Genomic DNA, 22,395 nt, shown 5'->3' with positions numbered 1-22,395 from the left:
TGACCAGGCCTCTGTTGAAGCACAGCTTTGATCCTAGACCCGATAACATTTCCAACCATGCTGTGAGAAAACAGAGTTTTGCAGGTGTCACATTTTATAGTATCAAAATGCATGACTCACTGTTTCTCAGGAACTAAAGAGCTCTATTTGCTTTAAATAAGGGAAACACACTAGAAAATGAAACTGAACCACTGTAATGGGATGCGGTCTTATCACACATTTTGGCAGAGCAAACACAAATTCTCCTTTAACAGAGAAGGCAATTAAAATGTGATTTTTAATCCAGAAAACCATCTAAAGCCCCATTACCCTCCAAGCAGTGACTCAGAGTTCCCAGTGCAGCAGGGCAAACCCTCGTTAATAATCTCTTCCAGGAGCTGATAAGAACAGGTGCTGCAGGAAGCGACACTGACTCAGCTGGCACCACGCTTCCTCCCGAGCCATGCCCCAAGGAAGGGCCACGGCAGGCCCAGCTCTGCCTCCCTGAATGGCAACTGGGGCTGCTTCTGCTTTGCTGCCAGCAGCCAGCAAGCCTGGAGGAGACAGGCAGTGCTCAGAGATTATCTATCCTGCTCCTGCTGCCACAGCCATCCCTGTGGAGCCTGGGCCATCAATTCAGCTCAGCACACCACGCTGGAGAGAGGCAGAGGCTGCCAGCTGGAGGAGGACACGATCCTTGAATAGTAAATCAACTGCTTCTGAAACAGACAGCCTGGTGGATGCAGGAAAAGCTGTGGATGTGTCTATTTAGACTGCAGCAAGGCCTTTGACACTGTCTCCCACAGCACACTCCTGGAGAAGCTGGCAGGCCACGGCCTGGACAGGAGCACTCTTCCATGGGTTAGGAACTAACTGGCGGCATGGCCAGCCCAGAGAGGGATGGTGAATGGTGCTGCATCCAGCTGGCAGCCAGGCACCAGGGTGTCCCTCAGGGCTCTGTACTGGGACCAGTTCTATTTCATATTTTTACAGACTACATGGATGAGGCCATTGAGTCCTTCACTAGTAAATTTGCAGATGACACTAACCTGGGAGCTTGTGTTGATCTACTGGAAGGAAGGATAGCTCTGCAGAGAGACTTAGATCCGCTGGACGGATAGGCAGAGTCCAACAGCATGAAGTTTAATAAGTCTAAGTGCTGAGTTCTACATTTTGGCTACAACGTTACAGCTGGGGACAGTGTGGCTGGACAGTGTTCAGGCACAAAGGGACCTGGGGGTGCTGGTTAACAGCTGGTTGAATATGAGCCAGCAGTGTGCCTTGGTGGCCAGGAAGGCCAATGGCATCCTGGCCTGCATTAGGAATGGTGTGGCCAGCAGGAGCAGGGAGGTCATTCTTCCCCTGCACTCAGCACTGGTGAGGGCACACCTTGAGTACTGTGTCCAGTTCTGGCCCCTCAGTTTGGGAAGGATGTTGAGATGCTTGAGCGCATCCAGAGGAGGGCAACAAGGCTGGGAACACAGCCCTGTGAGGAAGGTTTGAAGGAGCTGGGGCTGTTAATCCTGGAGAAGGGAAGGCTGAGAGCTGCCCTTATTGCTCTCTACAGCTCCCTGAAGGGAGGCTGCAGACAGGTGGGGTCAGTCTCTTCCACCAGACAGCACTGACAGAACCAGAGGACACAGCCTCCAGCTATAGCAGGAAGGTACAGGTTGGATATTAGGGAAAAATTTTTCACCAAAAGAAGAATAAAGTTCTGGAATGCTCTTCCCAGGGAAGAATCACCATCTCTGGGTGTGTTTAAAAAAAGACTGGCCATGGCACTTGGTGCTATGGTCTGGTTGAGGTGTTAGGGCATGGGTTGGACTCGGTGATCTTAGAGGTCTCTTCCAACCTCATTATTCTGTGAATCTTCATTCATCTTAGTAACAGCCATCTAAAATGTCTTAAATCTCATCACTGCTGAGTCACAGGTCACAAAAAATAGTTCTTTGATCTGTTGGATATGCAGCTAACAAACCTGAAGTTCCATGTGTTCAGCAGCATGAGCGCTTGGATCAGTGCTACCCCTTAAAGCCAACTTTGCTCTACAATGAACAAGAAAACTAAGATGAGCTTAAATCTGAACAAAGAGAAAATACAAAGGTGGAGCTTAGCATGCAAAATAGACAGGCATATCACAGGCTTTAACCCTGTGATACCTGACCAGAAAAGTTCTGTCCCTGAGCTGCTCTACTGTTACTCTGAAAAAGGAGCTCATTTGTGGCCAGTATGAAAGAAGAATATGAAAGAAGACCTGTGACTTATTTTCCTGTAAATAGGCTTTAGAAGAAGTTGCAAGTGTTCAAAGAAAAAGGAAGACATCAGAACTACTAAATAATTTTGATTTATTTGATAGAAGGACTTGGTCACCTCCTCTTCTCCCCCTCTAACAAAGCCAGTGGGGCTAGGAGGTTGTTTCTGCAGGGAGCACACAAAGCCTTCACTGCACACCAGCAATGTGAGGGACTAAGGACAAACCTGGCCCCAGTGAGCAAGGCATGACAAACTGGCATTTACTGGGAGTTGCACAGCCGTGCTGTTGCACCTTCCTTCCCATCTACACCAGTGGACATGAGATGGAGCAAAGCAGAACTGCCCCGTTTGAAGAACAGGCAGACAGGAACCTCTGTGCTCCACAGAAGCACCACACAGAGCAGACACACCACCAGGACTCCTCCAAAAGCAAGTGGAACACTGCAAGTTCCAAGTGCGAGGGAGCCATGGCTGCCAGGCTGTATTCACCCCAAATCTCAACCACAGCACCCAGTGAAGCCTGCACAGAGCCTGACTCCAAGCCTCCAAGAAAGAGATCTGAAGCTACAAGGACCATCTCAGCCTGAAAAGAAGTGTTTGCAAAGTCAGCTTGCAATGGATTCCTCAGCTGATGACCACCAGCTGCACTCCGGGCTGTGGAAGCCATAAGGCACAGCCTCAACCCATAAGCAGAATTTTCTCCTGTGTGCTGAAGGACACACTGCATTTAATTTAAAAGTGTAAGAGAGGAAAAAGAACAAAGCAAACTCCATTTTAAACCCTCATCCCTTCATTCACTAAAGCTGGAAAAAGCCTCATATATGTAAGGCCACCTAATACCCAAAAGTTTATGAAAGAGAAGAACATCTTGCTTTATCAATTACTTTTCTACAGGGAAAAAAAGAAACAAACCCCCCACTCCCCCCCAAGAAACAAGCCCAGACCAAAACAACAACCTCATGAATATTCATGTCTTTGGGCAATATTCACAAATTCAATAGTCATTTTTCCCTGGTTTCAAAGAACACTGGAACATGTGCACTACACCCATTCAAGAACTTTAAGGCAGTCATAGAAATTATTTCCCCCCTCAGACAGGGATCAAGGAAGCTCTGTCTTTCTAAGGGAATGAGGAATTTTCTTTAAAAGCAGTTGCCTCATGAAGAAAACCAAATAAGCTCAAGGTTTTATTTAAGCAAATCTATTTAATATGATGTGAAGGAGGGAAAAAAAAGTACCATGAAAATGGCAACTTGTCATACTGGTAATGCTTCCTATTTTTGTAGTTAAGGGAAGAGCTGTTTTTAAGAAATGTAAATGCTCTTCAATTTAATGATGCTTTGGAGTCATCTGTGGAAGGAGAGCTTCAGTTTGACTTTATACATAACAACAGATTGCTTTGAATATATTACTAATTATTAGAAGAAGTCATTAGACCGAATTAATCCTACTGCCAAAACAATTAGCTTGTATTCCAACATAAAGCTCCATGTGCATTCTACTGAATACTGCCAATAAATATACTTGTTTTATACAACCAGCTCGTGTCTACACAGAATTATGGTGCTTAACCAATACATTTATTACTCCCAAACCCACCCTAAAACCTTAAATAAATGAAAAGAACACAGCAGCGGAAAATTATCCAAGACTTTCACCATTCCCAACCCCTCACATATCTTCTAAAACTTATATTAACTCGCCTTAAAATATCAACTTAAATGCATCCTTTGTTAGGGTGATTCCCGTAATCAACACTTGTAGAAGCAGGCTAGAGAGCTTTATCTGTGCACTAAGTTACAGCTGCCATGCTCCGAGGCTTTAGAAGAAATCCCTTCTGCTCATCCTGCCAGGACTTACACAACGATAGCGCTTATGCCCCTCTTCCTCCCCCTCAAGCCTGCTCTTTGTCAGCAGACATTTCAATTGACCTGTGCACACAAAGGACAGCGCTTTGCCTTTTCCTCATTCTTCTCCTGAATAATGCCCGCGCGTTATTCCTGTTAACAAATACGCACCTTCCTCTCGTGTCTATCAGGGAGGAAACACAGAAGCATGGGAACAATTTCGGAATCAGAGCACAAAGGAATTCTGTTCCTTCCAAAAAGGCAGCTTTGAAAGCCAGATCAGCATCCTTTGGCATTACTTATTAAGTTCGGCATATTTGATATTTCCATCGTTTCTTCAGTAGTCGACGGCACCGCCAGCGAGCCTTACTTTTCCCTCCATGGCAGCCGCTCCAGGATAAGCGCCCGCAGCTCTCCCAGGAAGCGCCCGAAGCCGGAGCGCCGCTCGCACGCACACGCAGCCCGCCGGCTGCGGAGCGGGCTGCTGGCGGAGCCTGACTCAGCCATGCGTGCTGCGCGGCTGACGTGTGACCCCGCGGCTCCGCGGGCCCGCAGCCATTGGGCCAGCGCCGGCACTGGGCAGGGAGGCAGCGCCGGCTGCCGCAGCTATTTCGGGCCCGCCGCCGCCCCGCTCCGGCACACGCGCACCGCCGGGACAAGGTTATCACCGCCGCCCGCCCGGCCGCGATCGGCCCCGCAGCAACGCCGCGCCAGTTCCGGGCACGCTCCCACTGCTCCCGCAACGTCCGCCCGGATTAACACTGAACATGAATTCACCTGACGCTGAGGTCATAAGCGGGTACAGCAAGAGCCTTTGGAGAACGAGGCAGCGCAACCTCCATTTTTTAACTACAAGCATCCCTTTTCTAGCAAGTTTGAGCTAGGGAGGGAAAGATTACTCTCCTTTGTCATAACTTAAACATCATTAGTATATAATTATACTAATCAGTACAGTTACCGATCAGAAATCATTGTGCATTTTCACATCAATAGGTCATCAAGGTGAGCCCACCAAGCACAAAAAGCAACGCAGCAAATTAATTCACAAGTCCGTAAAATTTTCTAAAGATTTTTTGGTGGGAGGATAACTAGGCGCTATGAGACAGCCTTCTTTAAATTATTCTTTTTAGAATGTCTGCAGCCTGTTTTAAGGAGTCAAAATACACTGGAGAAATAGCTTCAAAGTAAGTCCTACAATAAATAACAATCCAGATGTCGTAGGGTGGAAATTAAAATATGATGCAAGCTGAAGAAATGAGGAGGATTGTTCAGCAAATGACTGCTGTCATAAAGAAGGAAGTCAATAGGAAAAACAAGAGACTTGTGATTAGAAAGGCAGGAGAACATTGGCACTCCAGGCTGAAGTGTCAGCTCTTTGCACATGGAAGGAAGATTTCCGCTCATACAATTTCAATTACCCGAACCAGTGAATTTTCTCCTGGTTTTAGGGTCTTGTGATGGTTCACACAAGCACCCTCCCCATGCCCCAGGGGAAGAATAACCATCAACCCTGTAAGCCCTTTCTTCCCTTCAATATAAGCCAAGGAAGACACGGCTATACTAAGCTGCATGAAAAGTGTGCTGGAAAAAGCTCTCCCAGGCACTTTTTGCCTCTGATAAAACAGTCCCCCAGCAGCAAGTACGCTGGTTCCCTAAATGGGGTCTCTTCTCCACAGCAGAATTAGGATGTGTTTTCTTCTTCACTCCTACATCAGGCAGAAAAAACATGCCATGGATGGATTGGCTCCCAAATCCCACAAAACTACCCCTGAGGATAGGACACACACCCATGAAAATCTTACAGAGACCCAGTCCAGAAGCCACACTTGACTTGGGGCTCCATGGAAGGAAGTCCTCAGAAAGAATTCTCACTGCTTCATTTGGGGGCTGCCACGGGATCTTCCTTCAGCTTGAAGCAGAAACTCTGTCAACACTTTCCACCCTCAAAATTCTTTAATATTCACATAATTCTGGTCTTCAGTGGGTTCTCTCAGCCATGAGTAATGTACTTCTTAGTAATGCAGTTCCATTTCAGGAAAGGATCTCATGAGCAGAGTGTTCAGTTGCCAAAGGGATTTCTTAAAGCAGCAAGGACTTAACCTTTAGGAGGGAACACATTCACACCTTATGACTTCTACCAAGCTCCCAAACACAAGACTTTCATAAAAGAACGTTGGTTGCCTTTATTTATATACCAATTTCTGCTGCATTTTCAACATGGATGTTAAATAAAAATCAAACTAAGAAACTCAGAGCAATATTATCCTCCTTAGAACTGGAAAGGGCCTCTATTTATTAAAAACAGCTTTAGAAGTTCAAATTCAAAAGAACTGGGACCAAACACAAACTACATAGCCATTACAGTTTCCGTTCTCAGAGGTACGAACAATGAAGTGTTGTCCATAAAAAATTCCAGTTTTGAGCATAATCACTTCTAAAGTGCTTTGTGTCCCAATTAAATGTGCCAAAGTCCACCACAAATAATATCTGACAACATTTAGGAAAGGCAATTCGGGTGCTGAAGAAGTTCAGGAGGATTTAGTGCGTGCTTTAGCCCTGGAAGTCGCTAAGTTTCCCTTCTCAGCAATGTCAATAAGCTGTCATTGCAGACATGAAGGATGTCAAAAAGGAAATCAAAGCCCAGTCCTCACAACTCTAAGATCACTCACTATACATTGGGTACCTTGCAGAAGATGAACAGACTGGTGTTTTTGAAAGCTCTCACTGAGTGCAGCCCATTTTTCTGGATTCCAAGACCAGCTCTTCCCAGCCCACCTCAGTTTCTCCTGAGGGCTTTCCATCCTGGTGCCTACAAAGCCTGGATGAGGAGATTTCGATCTGCCAGTGCCAGGCTGCAATTAGGCATGTTTGCAGCGACTGAAAGCAGGAGATGCACAGTATGACCTGAGCCCCTGGTAAATCAGGCCTCATTATCTTCATGCCATGCCTTGTGCAGGCCTGCCCTAAGCTGCAAAATGTTCAACTGCGGAAATCACAGGAAGAGAAATAAAACCTGTCCCACAGTGGAAAACAGATTATATATTCTGATACCCTTCCACAGATGAGAAAGGAACTCTTCTGGTGATGCTTCATGTACTTTACAAAATGCTGAGACACGTGGTACTTCCATTCACAACCCATGAATGCATCCTCCCAGCAGGCATAAACAATACTCGGGGAAAAAATCCCAGCATTTAGCATCTGCACAACAACTTCTCATCTATTTACAAGATTTAAAAAGCAACTGAAGATTTTCTAAGCTCCAAGAGTCATGGCAACAGAATCAAAGCAGAGTCACATTTTGTTCATAAATGCAGTAGCGCAGGCAAGACTGTGGATCTAATAATATCTAAACAAAATGAACAAATAAGAAACTGCCAAAAGGGGCTAAAAGAGAAGCAGACTTAGAAAAATCCAGGACAAATCCTAAAGAGGCAAATTTAAGCCAAAGATTTTTCACCGCAACTCTAGAAAAGGCATTCAGTGCAAGAGAATTAGAATTAAAGTCTTCCAACAACAAAAACTCCAGCACTACAGGGAAATTACATGTGGGAAACTAATAACTGATGAGAATTAGAATAAAAAGTACAGAACAGCAACATCCAATAATGAAAATATGAACTCAGAGACCATTTATTTAAATCTTCACCACTATTAATTCAATGTATGGTTCCTGAATATTTTCTTCCACCTTATTCAGGTACTTAAATAAAAAGCATCTGCAAGAATTTTCTGTAAAAGCTTAGACAAACAAGACTGTTTGTATAATTATTTAGTCATCTCCAACACCATAAAAATTAATCCTGACAGGCTCTGCAGATTTATACCAGGGATCATAAGCATTATATTTTTAGTCCTTATTTTCTACATCTCTCCCTTCTGAATTTTCCATTCCATTGCCCATCTCAGAACAAGAAGGAAACAGGAGGAGAGAAATCAACAGTACAACCTGGCAGGTTTACAAACTGGACACTCACTAAACTAGAAAGAACAGGATATAATGCTGACAAGGATTCAATCCATTCCCCTTTGGACAGTTCTGCCCCTTGTCATTGGCCCCAAACAGACCCTTGGCTTTCCTTGCTGCCACACGAGCCCTACACACAGGGCTGCTCATAGCCCTAGATTGTTTTCTATGAGTCAAGAAAATTATCTAAGCTATTTTAAGAATGTTAAGGCTGAAGGATTAAACACTCCAAAGCACCAAGAAGTGACAGGCTAAGAATCTATCTCCTATATTACTCCTTTGTTGAGATTATTTATTACAAAGCTCTTATTTCAGCATTATGTTTTCCAAACCAGAAATATTCTCTTTCTCAATGATAACAAGGTGTATTTTGAGTAAGACAAACAAGACTGGAGTACTCAAACCTTTTAACATAACAGCTCTAGTTATATTTTTACAACTTATGCTTCCAGATGCATTCTTCCCCTCACACTGTATTTTTCACACAGACTTTCACTTGTCTGGATGAAAAAGTGTCAAGTCAGAAACGATAGTAGTATGTCCATATTCAGCCACACAAAATCCAATTATTTTGTTCAGGCTTTTGAATAAAGTACACCATTTTCCAATAATTAGATTCTCTGAAGTAATCCAGTATCTCAAAGGAATAAGGTAACAAAATATTTATCCTTATTTATACCTTATTCCATTACAATGTCAAACTATTATTTAGATTTTCATTCTCAAAGACTTCCAAAACCACTTTGTTTGGGTAAAAAAAATTTAAATTATCAGATGTTAGTTTGAGCACTATATCCCTATCATACAGTTTCCATAAAAATGCTGTTCAGCATTGGAAACAAATTGTGTTTTGCCAGAAATATGTCCAATAGCTGCAATTGTCTTTGAGGCATAGACTTCCTACATTTTGATGAGTGACCCTTGAATTCAGATTGCATGAAAAGATCAACAGTAGCTTTTCTGAAAAGCACAGGCCATGGACATCCTTGAGTTAACTCCTATCTGCATCAAATAATCTTTGCAGAAAGCTGCAGAGCTTTTTATTGAAACATTTCCCCAACACAGATAATCCACCCCAGACCACACATGGTCAGACATGTGTCCTGTTCCTCTGGGTTGGATTTACCCAGCTGCAGCTCCCAGCTACAACACTTTATTTCAAACTTGCCTGCTGACTACAGCTTATCACCCTCATTTCTGTGACTGATCAAGAAGTCATTTAACCTTTGGGTTTTCCCTGTCTCAGAAGATACTCAGTAGCTTCTGGACCTTCAGGGAAGTCGTTGATTAGAGGCAATTCTGAACTGCTGACACCAGACTGGCAGTAACTCCACTGCCCACCCAACAGCCCTTTTGACCACAGGATGTTGCTGGAGACCTGTGATCCCCGCTCTCCCTGCGGTGGCAGTGCCATGTCCTTGGCAGGTGACAAACCAGGCCGGTGTCCTTGGCTCCCTGCAGAACACCCGGGTGTTTGCAGGTGTCAGACCTCTCCCACCTCGCTGCTAACGAGCCCCTTTCAGTTCCTAACAGCCCCATCACGGCTCATCTGTCCCGCACAGTTTTAGGTTCTGTTCCAGATCCCCGATCATGGGAGGTTCAGAGCTGGAGCGCCTGGACGAGGCAGAGCTGGGAACCGTGGGGGCACTGCCCAGCCCTTGCTCCACACAAAGCCCATCCCACCCACACTGCTCACTCACTGCCGAGGCTGTGCCACACTGGAATGCTAAAAACAGAGCTGCATCAGCCACCCCCAGACACCAGCACCTGAATAAAAACATCAGCTGCATAAAGCTACACCCCACAAACCTACCCTGAATAAAAACATCAGCTGCATAAAGCTACACCCCTCAAACCGACCCTGAATAAAAACATCAGCTGCATAAAGCTACACCTCTCAAACCGACCCTGAATAAAAACATCAGCTGCATAAAGCTACACCCCTCAAACCTACCCTGAATAAAAAAAATCAGGTGTATAAAGCTACACCCCTCAAACCTACCCTGACCTGCAGCACCAGCCACCCTCCTCGGGTCTGCCTTAACCACTCCATTATTCACAGCACAGGCCTCTAATTACATGGGTCTCCCTGTGAGCCTTTTAATTACTGCTGCCTTCTTCTGTCCTGCCCTCTTGAATTTCTCACAATCATTCAAGAATTAATGGCAGGAAAATAACCCCCACAGCATTAATTGCCTAGAGAATACTTTGGACAGCACTTGAGTCCAGTTTATCTGCATCTATACAAGTAAAATGTGAAATGAGTGGCTGGTATTGAATATGCTCCTTAGCTCTTTCCCTATCATCTTGCCAGTAGGAAAGCTTGAATAACTAACAATTTTAGCTCGTTTACAGAGACATTTCAGTTATATTTAGCACTTCTAAAAGGGCAAAGTATTTGAAAGATACACACTTATTTGGATGCTTAAATATCTTTCCAGCAATATGCTTCTTCTCATACATTTGCAAGGTGACTAACTGCTTTGCTTAGCTCATTTTTGAACACTGTACACTGGAAAAACACTAATTAATTTAATCATTTTGTCAAATCAAGAAGCATTTTTAAAAAAACATTCTTAGTGTGAGGGATGCAGGCAAAAGCAAGATATGACACACAGCTTAACAAAGAAAGTGCTACAGAGAGTGATACTGGCATGCAAGCAACTATTAGTTCTCACCATGGACGAGTTGCACATATTTTTAGGGATGCAACTCCTAGTAAGCACCCCCAAAATATTCATATATTTAATCACTCAACTGGTGTTTTGATATGCACACAAGGCATTTAGGTTTGCTTTTTTATTTTTTTTAAAGGACTAAAATGCAACCCCATGGCAAAACGAATCTAAGCACAGATTGGGGAAGCTGACAAATCAGGTCAGAAAACACCTTTTAAAATAATTAAGAAGCGTTCTTTGAAGAAGAATTACAACGTTTATGACAGGACTTGCCACAACCAGATACAGTAGCCTTTAGGATGGACTTTGAGTGTAGTTTTTGAGATGCAATAGATGGGACACAGCACCTACCTTGAATGTTTACAAAGTTTACGAGGTCTATTATGCAATTTCCGATCCCAATTCTCTGGATCACTGGAGTTACTGTCATAAGGATGAGGCCGTCCTGCCATTCCACTGCCAGCTTCCTCACACTACTGCTCTGAAAAGCACACATGCAGCACTCACAACCTACATTAAGAGAGCAGTGTTTACCTTTAAGTAATGCCACACAGGAAAGAAAAGTCAGACATGCAGAATTTAGTGTTGTTAGGTTTTGATTTTTTAAATGCAGATTACAGAAAAACAGGATACGCTGAAGCAGAAATTGCACGACAATAATATTTTACACGTTTTGCTGATACCTGCACTAAAAAGAGTATTTTGTTATAAAAAAATATAGTTCTATAAATGCTGGCAGGCAAATTCAATTTTGCAACAATTAAATCCACTGTGTCCAAACAGAAAAGTCACCGGTTATAAAACACAAGACAAACATATAATGATTTTCTTTCAAATGTATAAAGTTAATTCAAAGGAGGATCCCAAGTGGAGAACAGACCAACAGTTTTACAATTTGAATGGCTGACCAAGAGGAAAACAGAATTAACATTTATATCCAAGTCCTCACTACAAAATGGAATTAACAGCAATCCTTGGTCCAGTTTCACTGACTTTTGAAGAGAAGTCACAAAAGCTTAATAAAAATAGATATAATAACTACCCTTCCTTAAGTGGGGTCTGATGTTATGTTCAACTCCCTTTAGAACTCTCTCATAGCTCAAACCCCCCGTGACTGTCAGCAGAGACAGCCAATCTCCAGACTGGTGCTCAATCACACCTCTAAGTGACACTCGTGGCAACAGAGTTGGACAATTCAGAATGACCTGGTCACAAAAACTATAAAGCAGCCACAAGCGAGCAGCTGATGACTGCATAACATCTGGAAAAAAAATGAATTACAGACAGATAAACACTCCTAGTAATGTGAAGTCTATTATGTTTCCTTACAATTTTAAACTACATATTGTAGAAACATTGTCTCTCTACCCCACCCTTAACAGACTGGTATTACATTCAATGAAACTTATCCTACGTGGAAGTGAGTCCCAAAGCAACTGAGATATCTTGAAAACAAAGTTACTTCTCAAATAAACTGTCCTTTAAGTCATGGAAAATGAAATAGCTCTCCTGGCAAATATAGATTCTCCTAGCTAAATTTAGACCCAAAAGTTTTTATTACAGGGGAAGAAGAGAACAAGCTTCTTAAAAATGTTAACTGCATCCAAGTTTTGCCTTCATGTTCAGCTTTACCCAAGCAAACAGGTTTAATACAGAGTATACAGTCTCCACCACAGGGTTGGGTCTTTTTCCTGTTACAGCTTCTATAATTAAATGCACTTTGATTGGAAGACTCCTACGGTCAGGGGTCCATATAGAGTCAGGAAAAGGAAAAAACATTTTCTTTAAAATTACAGGAAATACTCAACTTTCATATTAAAAAAAAAAAAAATCCTGATAAGCATTTCATTGTGTATTACCTGGAAAGTCAGGTTAGCAAAGCACAGTCAATATGTGAGGATATTACACAGAGAAGGTTGCAGGACCTGCACACATTTATCAGGAGAAACAAGGAGAAACCTACAACCTGTGTCAGAACAGAAGTAGTATTATTAAGGAGCCTGGTTTCTAAACCCAGGAGCTGTGGTTCCCAGCTGAGGTGCAACAGCAGGCACACAAGCCATACAAGAATAAAGACACTTTGTATCCTGAGCTGAAACAAACTGTGTTCATTAGAGGGGCCTCTCCAGGCAGGTACACAGCGAGCCTTGCTGCCCGTGGCAACAGCAGCCTGTGCACACAGAGCCAGGAGCAGCGATGGCCAGGGACACCACAGCTGCCACTGCGCAATCACCCACCTCTGCTGGGCCCTGCTGCCACTCCGGGCTTTGCCAAAGCCCCACAGCAGCTCATGGAGCACCACACGGTCCTGTACAAGCTTTTGTTTCTTTCCACAAACCCTCTCTTCCCTTTAAAACTATCTCAGAACTTCATAGACACCTCAACCTCTCAGGTACGCACCAAAGCAGGTGCCTTAGGACAAAGAGGCACCCAGCACCCAGTTCTGATTCTTTGCATAGAAGCCAATATTTGAATTTACCTCTTGTACTCAAAAGACGTGCAAAAGCAGCTGTTTTTATGAGAACTGCCGCTGAAAGGCCAATTTAAAGCTACTTCTTTAAATTGTCTCACACTCTCTGCCTTCTCCCCATCTTTCTTATAATGAAAATTCAACAGAAAGATGCAGGTCCACACACATGTCAAGGAAAAAGCCTGTTCAGAGCAGGACCAGCTTTGCTCTGGAGCTCCACGCTGAAGCCCTCGCAAACAAGAGATGCCACAGAAGGACAGAAACAAACAAATGGAACTGCTTCCCATGAGCAACAGCACTCCTTTCTCCCAGCACACAGGGAACCCCAGCAGGGTCACTGATGAAGAGCCAGGCTGGCACCCAACTCGGAACCGGGGCACACTAATGAAAAAAGGGAAACAATCCCGAGTGTCCAAAGCTCCAACTCGTGAAACTTCCTGTTTGGTTCCAAGCGTGTCACACTATGAACAGTCTTCCCTCCATCCTCCACTCCAAGGACCTCCACAATTAACACTACGGTAAAAAACAATTTGCTGTAACACAGCCAATTTTTTCTCCTTGACCACTGCTGATAGTGCTTTTGTGCAGATTATAAATAAATGTACTTCCCAATTTAAGTTTGAACAAACCTTTAGACTAAAGACTACAAACAAAGAACTCTTTTGTTCTGCTCTGTTGAAAGGAGTTTCTTTTTTCAATTGGAAAATGCTGTATAAACTCTGAAGTAACTAACCAGTCATCCTGATTAATTTTTAAACACTTCTGCAAACCCACTTTTTCCTGCAGCAAAAAATAATGTTTCAGCTGTGGTTTGTTTTTCGGGTTTTTTTTTTTTTTGCATGGATTCACAAAGCAGGCAAAAAACAAAGCATGTTTTGAAGAACATTCTGACCTTGTGTAAAAGAAATAAACAAAAACAATCCCTGCAAGAGTACCTGGCCCCAAATACTATTTTAAACCTTCCATGAAAACAAGGAACCACATCTGAAATGCTGGTGAAGGTGAAAAGGCACTGGGAGCACATGAAATAAAGAATCAAATCCAAATATCCTCAGCAGATCACACAACACTGGCATACTGGCCAAAGTGGTTGACATTCTGATTAGCTAATTAGTAATTCTCCAGGTGTAAGGAATGATTTCATACCCTTCTGCAGAAAGCAAATACTCCAGAGAATCATCACAGGGAATAATAGGAAATCAGGAAGCAGACTTTAATTTTCAAAGCTTTCAGCACAGACAGCTAGAACACTTCAGATTTACTAACAACAACTTGAAGCCAGAATCATCACTAATTTATGAAAGTTGCAGGCTACTGAAATACAAGGGACTTGTAAAGACCCAGTGGGTTTGACAAGTTAAAAATCAATGTGGTAGAGCCACCCCAGACATTGCAAAATACAGTAATTAATGTGTTTACAGCACTACTTAAGGAGCTCATGAAAGGATGTATCATACACCAATTTGTGATAGATGCGGGACAGATTATTTTTAATGATACTTCAAGCATATTCAGTTCTGTGCCATGACCAAATAGAATGCACAAAAAATGCTGAGCAGATAAGCGAGATTCAGACACCAGGTGCTGGACAGAAGTGGACATGCACTTCTGTGAGATGCAAGACTTGCATTTTTCAAGGCACTGCAGGCCAGGAGGGGGACAGAAAATGCTCTCTGGAAGTCTTTCAGCAAAGAAGTAAAGCTAATCAAAACCAACATCAATGCATTTCCAGCCAGCCAGTCACTCTGTAATTGCTGAGAATACCTGTAGGCTGCAAAAATCTTACTAAAAATGATGATTACAATACTCTGCAATTTTGAGGCAGAGAGCCAAGATGTCTTCTGGCCACCAGTTCATCAGGTAGAACAAAGATCTGATGGCTCCTGCTGTCAGTACTGAGGAAAACATTCAAATAACTAACATGCAATACTTCAGGCATCTACTCAGCTCTGAGCTTTGGTCAGAAGCATTTCCAAAAGTAGGACAGGTTTCAAAAGTTCCTCTGCTCTAACCTGCTCCCTGGAAAGGTGACCCAGGATAATCACGAAGCTCCAACACACAAGTCACCAGCAAGGACAAAACCTGGCATTAGTTGTGACAAAGAAACTTCAAGGCTCAGATTAAATATTTAGACTTTCTGTAAGGGGTGACAGTCTGCTGTTCACTGCCTCTAGTCATCAAAGCACAAAAGCAGCAGCAACGAAAAGGAACTTCCAAGTCAGATTTACTGGGAATGCAAGCACGGTGACATTACATCCTAATTAAGAAATACAGTTCAAAGGAAACATGCTCATAATGCAAACACCACATACCATGGAAATCCATACCTGTCAAGTGAGTTTCTTGCAAACTAGTGCAGACATCAGTCACAATTCAGCCACATAAAATAGCTTTATAAATCATCATCACTGAAATGTTATCAAACCGACACTGATTAAAGCACAGATCAGACATCCTTTGCAATACAGGCTCAACATGAACATAGCAGGGCAGGATTGAAGCTCCTCTTAATGAGCAGGTGGGGAAAGAAAAAGGAAAAAAAAAAACCTGAGCAGTCACAAGAAGCTGGTGGTATTCCTATCTACAGCAGCATAAACAACAGCTATCTAGTGACTAGCCTGCAAGCTTTAACTTTTTAATTCCTAAAGGGAACACAGTGATAGAACAGCTGGTTGACACTGGAAGCCTAAAAAGCCAGAGGCAGATGACTCCCAGCTCCCCCTCTGTATTGGGGCTCATTGTGGGAAACCTGCCCAGCTACACCCGTAAACAGCCCAGTGAGTGGAGCAGCTTCTCCCTCCAGAACAGAATTGTGGCTCTCAGCGCAGCAAAAGGAGCAGAACCCAACTCCTTGGCACTGGCACTGGCCCCACCCCTGGTGGCCTCCCAACACAGGCAGCCACAGGGCTCCATCACACCTGGCACCAGGGATGAGATGCAGGGCACCAGAGCAGCAACCACACTTCCTGAGGGAACAAGCAAGGTCTGTACCCATGGCTGTACCCAGCAGTGACAACACATCTCAGTAAGCAAGAAAATTCACACACTCAGTTTTGGACACCTGAAATGAAGTCTAAATTAGCTTTTATACATATTTTAAAGAGATACATACTTTCATTGACAAGCAACGTTGCTAAAGGGAAGCTGTGCTGAAAGGAACTGGCACAGAACGAGGTTCTGATTTTTGTGTATGAACGCAGGACAAAGCAGCCCTAGCCTGAAGCACACAAGCTGCAAAAACACACAGTTTATGACAAAGTGACAGAAAACCCAACAGTGGTGACATCTGTTACTAATTTAACACGCAATGTCATCCACACATCAGCTGTTCACCATTTTCAAATGCAATTGTGCCTAAAAGGAAAAGTGGGCTTTAAGAAGGAATTTAATGTGGGATGTGAAAGCTGCTTTAGCTTGTTGTCTTTCTTAACCCCCGGGTTCCCTGGCATTAACACACAAACACAAACATGCTGAAAACGCTTCCCAGAGCAGCCTCACACAGCACCATCTGCACAGAGGGCAATGACAAGCACAGGCAGGATGCATGATGAGGGTTGGAGACAGAAATGGTACAAATCCAGGGGTAATACTCAAAGGCTTTTGGCAATCTGGGTCTTAATAGGGAAAAGAAAATAAAATCTCTGATGTTTTGCAAGAGACTCAGTCCAAGACACACTGACAGTCCTGCCAAACACAGTGCAACAGTCTTCCCTAACTACAGGGCAATGGATGAAAAAAAGGAAATAAATCATCCAGTTCCTTTTGACTGTACTTGTGTTCAAGCTATAGAAATTCCAGGTATCCAACACCAGATGATGCAGAGACACGTGCTTCAGCTCAGAAAAAAGATAACAAGTATGCACCACCAGGTTATGAACTCTGAATAGCGAGACTGATAATTTGAATTGCTTCTCTGGGACACTGGGGTTCTCTGGCAAACCCAGGAGGAAAAGAAAGTATCTTCCAGGGAAAGGATCAACAAAGCTGAAGCAACAACAGAGCTAAGTACTCTTTAAATCAATCACTGAAGGTGATCCGTGAAGAATACAGGCAAACAGAAGTAAGGAGAACAGTGTCAACAGTCAAAAGGCTACTGAGAAGCCAGATTTCAAGCATGTATTCGAATTAGTAGGAGGCAGCCAACAATAAAGAACAAAAAGACACAAGGCTCAACCATTCCTTTGGACAAAGAAGCCAGACAAGAGACAGGAACAAACCTGGGAGAGGTCTATGATGAGCTCGATCCAAATTCTGAAAGAAAAGGGTTCTAAAGTGACACACTGGATGGGACCAGAGATAAAGAGGAAAAAGATGCAGACATGGCAGCTATAGACAAAAGTGAACGTAAAGAAAAATACTCATGACAGGCAACTGCAACAAGTAAGTGTATTATGACAGATTTATCATATAAACAGCTGATATCTTCTACAAATAAAATATGGTAACGCGGAAAAAAAAAATCATAAAGCTACTTGACTCATGATGAAATCGTTTGAGACGGTAAATGACTGCTCAGGAATTACGCGATGGCTGTCAGGCAACACCACTGTCTCTGTACAGGCCTCGCAGCGACCGCAGGTGCTTCCAATAAACAACACAAGATGAAAACCAGGGATTTCAGCCGTGCCCAGCCCGCTCACGACACAGAGCCGCCGAGGCACGGGGCAGATCTGCCTGCGGGGCTCCGGGGGTGCGAGCAGCGCGGCGCGGCCGCCGCCAGCTCCCGGAGCCCCCTCCTCAGGAGACACTCCCAACCCACCTGGGCGCGCTCCGGTGCCACCTGCTCCGCGGGGCTCGCACCGGAGGATCTCCGGCGATCCCTTCCGATCCTGAAGGCTCTGCGGCAAGGGAAGCGGCGCCGGTCCGGCCGGCGGGAGCCCCGGGATGCCGGGCTGAAGGGTGCCGAAGGCCCGCCAGCCGCGCCCGCCCGCCCGCACTCACCGGCTCCGGCGCGGCCGCCTCCCGCCGCTCCGCCAGGCCCGGCACCGCCGCCACCTCTCGCGAGAGCCGCCCCCGCGCCGCGGAGGAGGCGGTGGCAGCGCCCGCATCTCGCGAGACTCGCGGGGCGGGGCGGGGCGCGCGCGGGACGCCGTTGCCAAGGAGCGGCCGGGAGCGCCCTGAGGGGCCGGGGCCGGGGCCGCGCCGGGGAGGGGGGTGAGGAACCTCCAGCCTGTGAATAAAAACCCAGCGGGAAAATACCGCGGGGAGTGAAATGAATTAACAACACCGACATCGCAGCGAGTCACGTAGAAACAAGATAGATCCCTCGCGAAACCCTCCGCCGAGAGTGGGGGCGGCAGGGCTGAGGGGCCAGGGCGGTGCTGGAGAGCGAGCGCCGCCCGACGGCCGTGGGGAACGGCGGGACGGGAAGCCGGGATTTCCTCCGGGGGCCCGGATCCCGCCTGAGGAGCCGGGATCCCGCCTGAGGAGCCGGGATCTCCTCCGGGATCCCGCCTGAGGAGCCGGGATCTCCTCCGGGGGCCGGGATCCCGCCTGAGGAGCCGGGATCTCCTCGGGGGAGCCGGGATCTCCTCGGGAGAGCCGGGATCTCTCCTCCGGAGCCGGGATCTCCCTTGTGGAGCCGGGATCTCCTCTCCGGAGCCGGGATCTCCTCTGTGGAGCCGGCATCTGCCCTGAAGAGCAGCGCTGAGGGGATGATAGCGGGCCAGCTGCCATATAATACAGTTCATATGTCTGTGAGCTGGCGTCTCTGATATCACAACTTTCATGCAAAAACTGATTCCCGATTTTAGTTACAACTCTATGTACAGCCCTAGAGGAAATACGGAGTCTGTGTAGTCTGCAGTCTGTTTAGGACTAGAATTAGTAGATGTGGCTGCCACTCCCTAATAGCGCAGCAGAACTGTCGTGTCCCGCAGTTGAGGCACCCTGCATGTCCTGAAGTGCCGCAGGTGGCACTAAACCCTTCCCACTCCTCGTGGCACAGAGGAGGGAGAATAACCCAGTACTGAGCAACACTCAACACTGAGCTCCAGATAGATTCCGATCTAAAGAAAACATTTGTCTTTTTTCTAAAATATTCTCTGATGCATCGTTATTAAATACAAGCAGGTTTGACTTCAGTACCAGGTGAAAGGACTTTATGTGCACTGGGGACAGGAGGGGTAGAGGGGACAAGAGAGCAAGGACTTGTGCCATATCCAAATACCCCATAAAGGGTGGCAGCTTTGCAACAACATACAGCAAACCATGAATCTGTTAAAAGAATTCTCTTTTCTATCCTTTAACAATGGGCAGAGAGACAAACCACCCAGTTCTAGAAAGCCAGCAGCAGAACAATGAGGGGCAAGCAGCTGGCACAAAAGCTGTCAGAATGTGCAAACAAGGCAAGGAGTCAGATGCCACACGCCCAGGGCTGAGCTGAGCAACACCAAACACGAGCATTTACAGCAGGCAAGGTCAGGAGCATCTTAGAGCCCCAAATCAGTCAAATAGACAGCAGGGGGTTTTACCTACAGATCTCACAGCCTGTCTTATTTCTGTTTGACTTCTTGTGATTTTGGCTTTGCTAAATTTTAACGAGCTTATTGGGGTTTTTTTCCATGTGCTACTCTTTAGCTTCCCCTGAGGATCGATATTGGTATTGGTGGGTTTTTTTCAATGAGTCACCAGTGAGAGACACGCTTGGTTTTCACTGAGAATTCTATAAAAAACAGGTGTGTACAATCAATAGGCATCTGGACAGGAGAGGGCAAAAAAGCCCTTTGTCAGATTACAAAGCAAGGTGATCCTTCCCCTCCCCTCGACCTAGCGAGGCCACATCTGGACTGGTTATTTGATAAACCTTTATCGTGCACCTTTTATTTCTTTTCTGACTGCTGTTGTTACTATTTATTATTATGAGATTTGTATAAGCCTTTCAGTGGCCCTATAATTTCTCACCATCCTCTTTCTGGTCCCCTCAATCTATGAAAGAGAGATGACTAAAATTGCACATTTGTCCAGGTAAAGATGAATCTTTGCATTTTTTGGTATTAAAATGTTTTTGATAACACCCTCTGGCCCACACTGAACCTTTTGCTGTTTTATCTGCTGCTACACTGATAGGAAGTTTAAGCTGAGAATCCATAACAAATCTACTTTCTAGATAATTAGTAAGTAATTATATTAATATTACATCTTCTTTTTAATGAGCATTACCTAGCACTAATTAATCTGCCATTATGTTGTCTCTAGTCCTGAAAACTCATACTGTAAGTGTACTGAAAGTTTAAATATTTCTGTAATCATCATTTATCTATTGGATAGCTGAATATTAGGAGGAATTGTGGTTTGGAGAATAGAAATTTTTTTTAGATCAAAATGAAACTGGTTAAGATTTTGGCACTTGAAGATTATATAGTTAATGCGTGTGTCATTATTGCAAGGGGACATAAATAGGTTTGTGCTAGGTAAACATTTATTGTTTAACCACCATTGTGATTTTGTATGCAGGAAGAATGGAGGGGAAAATAAAAATTACTCTCATCATCACTTTTGTGCTTATTTTGCTGTCATAAAATTAAATGCCTCAGTAGTCTCACCCCAAATTATAAACTATATCCAAAGAGTCACAGGCCAGTCAGTTCTTATGCTTTAAAATAATGTCCAAGAGCTTTTGGTCCACTTTATTTGGTAATATATAAGTGAGACATAGGTACAAAAATGCAATTTTATTTATTGAAGTTAGCACAGATGCCTGATTAAAGAATAAATAGAAAGTGCACCTCAAGGCCTCGATCCTACAAGCAGACAGTTGGCACAGAAGCCTTGTGCCATCTGCTCCCAGCATCAGGGCCTTTGCATGGCTGCAAGGATGGGCTGCAGGTCTCTGCTTGCAAACACATCTCTAGCCCTCAGCACGTTGTAGCTATATTTGTGGGGAGCTAGGAGGGGTTTGTGAGGCTCCCCAAGGCGTGCCTGACATCAAACAAACAAATAAGAGCCAGCCTGGGAACATCCACTTGGGCTGAGAGCAGCAATTCATCTGGGTCTGAGCCCTGCCAGTGGCAAATGTGGAGGCACCCAGCAGCATCCCTGCTGGGAAAACCTTCTTTTTGATCAGAAATGACTGAGGCTCCTGAGCACATGTATGCACAGACCACACAAAGTCAATTTGTATTCGCTGCTTTTTAAAATCATTGCCATTATTGATTTCTCCCTATGCAATTCTTTCAGTCCTGCTTGGAGTTTGAATGTATTGCAGCTAATGGTTCCTCTCCCAGGTTGATTTCTGCATGTTAATGGTTCTCCTTCTGGAGGTCTGGAAAACTGAGAGCCCAATTCTACAATAAATTGTTTATGTAAATGAGTAATTTTATTCATGAGAGCCACTGGTCTCACAAATAAATTACACATGAGGCCTAGCACAACATACAGAAGTTCAAAGACAGATAGTTTATAGAGAAAATGAGGGACAAAAAGTATATATCACAAGATTTTTGTTTCAGTTGTAATTGTCTGGTTTCCCAGTTCTATAGTTAGGGCCAGACTTATATATGTTATAATGCTCCCACTGTTTCTGCAGTTAATTATAGGGTTTCATCTTTTGGATGAGAAAAAGATTCCCCTCCGTTTCTGAATTTTGCAAAATTCTTCAGAATTTGTTTTAATTGTATCCCTTTGTACTTTAATCTTAAGTTTTGTCTCCCTGTCCTATTTCTTTTCTGTTTGCAGTCTTTAATCCTAAATTATTTTCATGCAGCTTTTGGTATATAATTAGTGTTCATCTGATTTTAGGCCTTCCTCTGAAAATAGATGTGGGTTTAATTTATGTATTTCCATTAGTACAAAGTTAAACAAAGTTTAACCCTAGGCCCTTTTCTGGAGACAGGCTCCTCTGCATTTATTCCTTCCAGTACAAGCAGGCCTGGTGATTACACACAAATACTGCCCATGTAAGAGTTGTAGAACTGGCCTGAAATGGTTTTCCAGCTTTCTTACTGATTTGGGTTTCTTTTTCCTTTTGTGCTGGCAATTTATAAAATACATCAGCCAAAACGTACCCAGCAGTGGTCCTGGGTAGACTGTAAATACATTTTATTATTTGGTTGTGAAATGTCGAACTCAGCGGGGCGACAGCCTTGAACAGAGCCTTTAATCCTCACTGCAGCTGGAATAAATATGAATGAAATGCCCTACTTGATCAATGCTACGCAGACATGTGCTCACGTGGACAGACACCCGCTCTGGCTGCTCTCA

At 44.3% G+C, this 22,395-nt stretch overlaps 1 protein-coding gene across 5 annotated transcripts in view; it reads right to left on the bottom strand.

Moving 5' to 3' along the window:
* The window catches only part of BTBD10 (BTB domain containing 10), a gene marked incomplete at its 5' end in the record, with an annotated part of 28,125 nt that extends 9,921 nt beyond the window's left edge, over positions 1 to 18,204 (bottom strand). Inside the window, 2 exons of one of the 5 annotated variants that reach the window (XM_084207063.1) lie at positions 17,412 to 17,445; positions 17,954 to 18,078. Coding sequence is in view for 2 of the 5 variants with exons in the window: in XM_084207061.1 (XP_084063187.1) it covers positions 4,251 to 4,375 (125 nt within the window). Of the gene's footprint in view, positions 1 to 4,250; positions 4,615 to 11,075; positions 11,177 to 17,411; positions 17,446 to 17,953 lie in introns of those variants that run through there. The other 4 variants (XM_084207064.1, XM_084207065.1, XM_084207062.1 and 1 more) reach the window with 4 other exon arrangements.
* Positions 18,205 to 22,395: the final 4,191 nt, after the last annotated feature.

Source organism: Fringilla coelebs (assembly GCF_963513975.1).
Source record: "Fringilla coelebs genome assembly, chromosome: 6".
Taxonomy (NCBI): Eukaryota; Metazoa; Chordata; class Aves; order Passeriformes; family Fringillidae; genus Fringilla; species Fringilla coelebs.
Note: the sequence above shows the minus strand (reverse complement) of the source record. Positions and strands in the feature narration are given on the sequence as shown.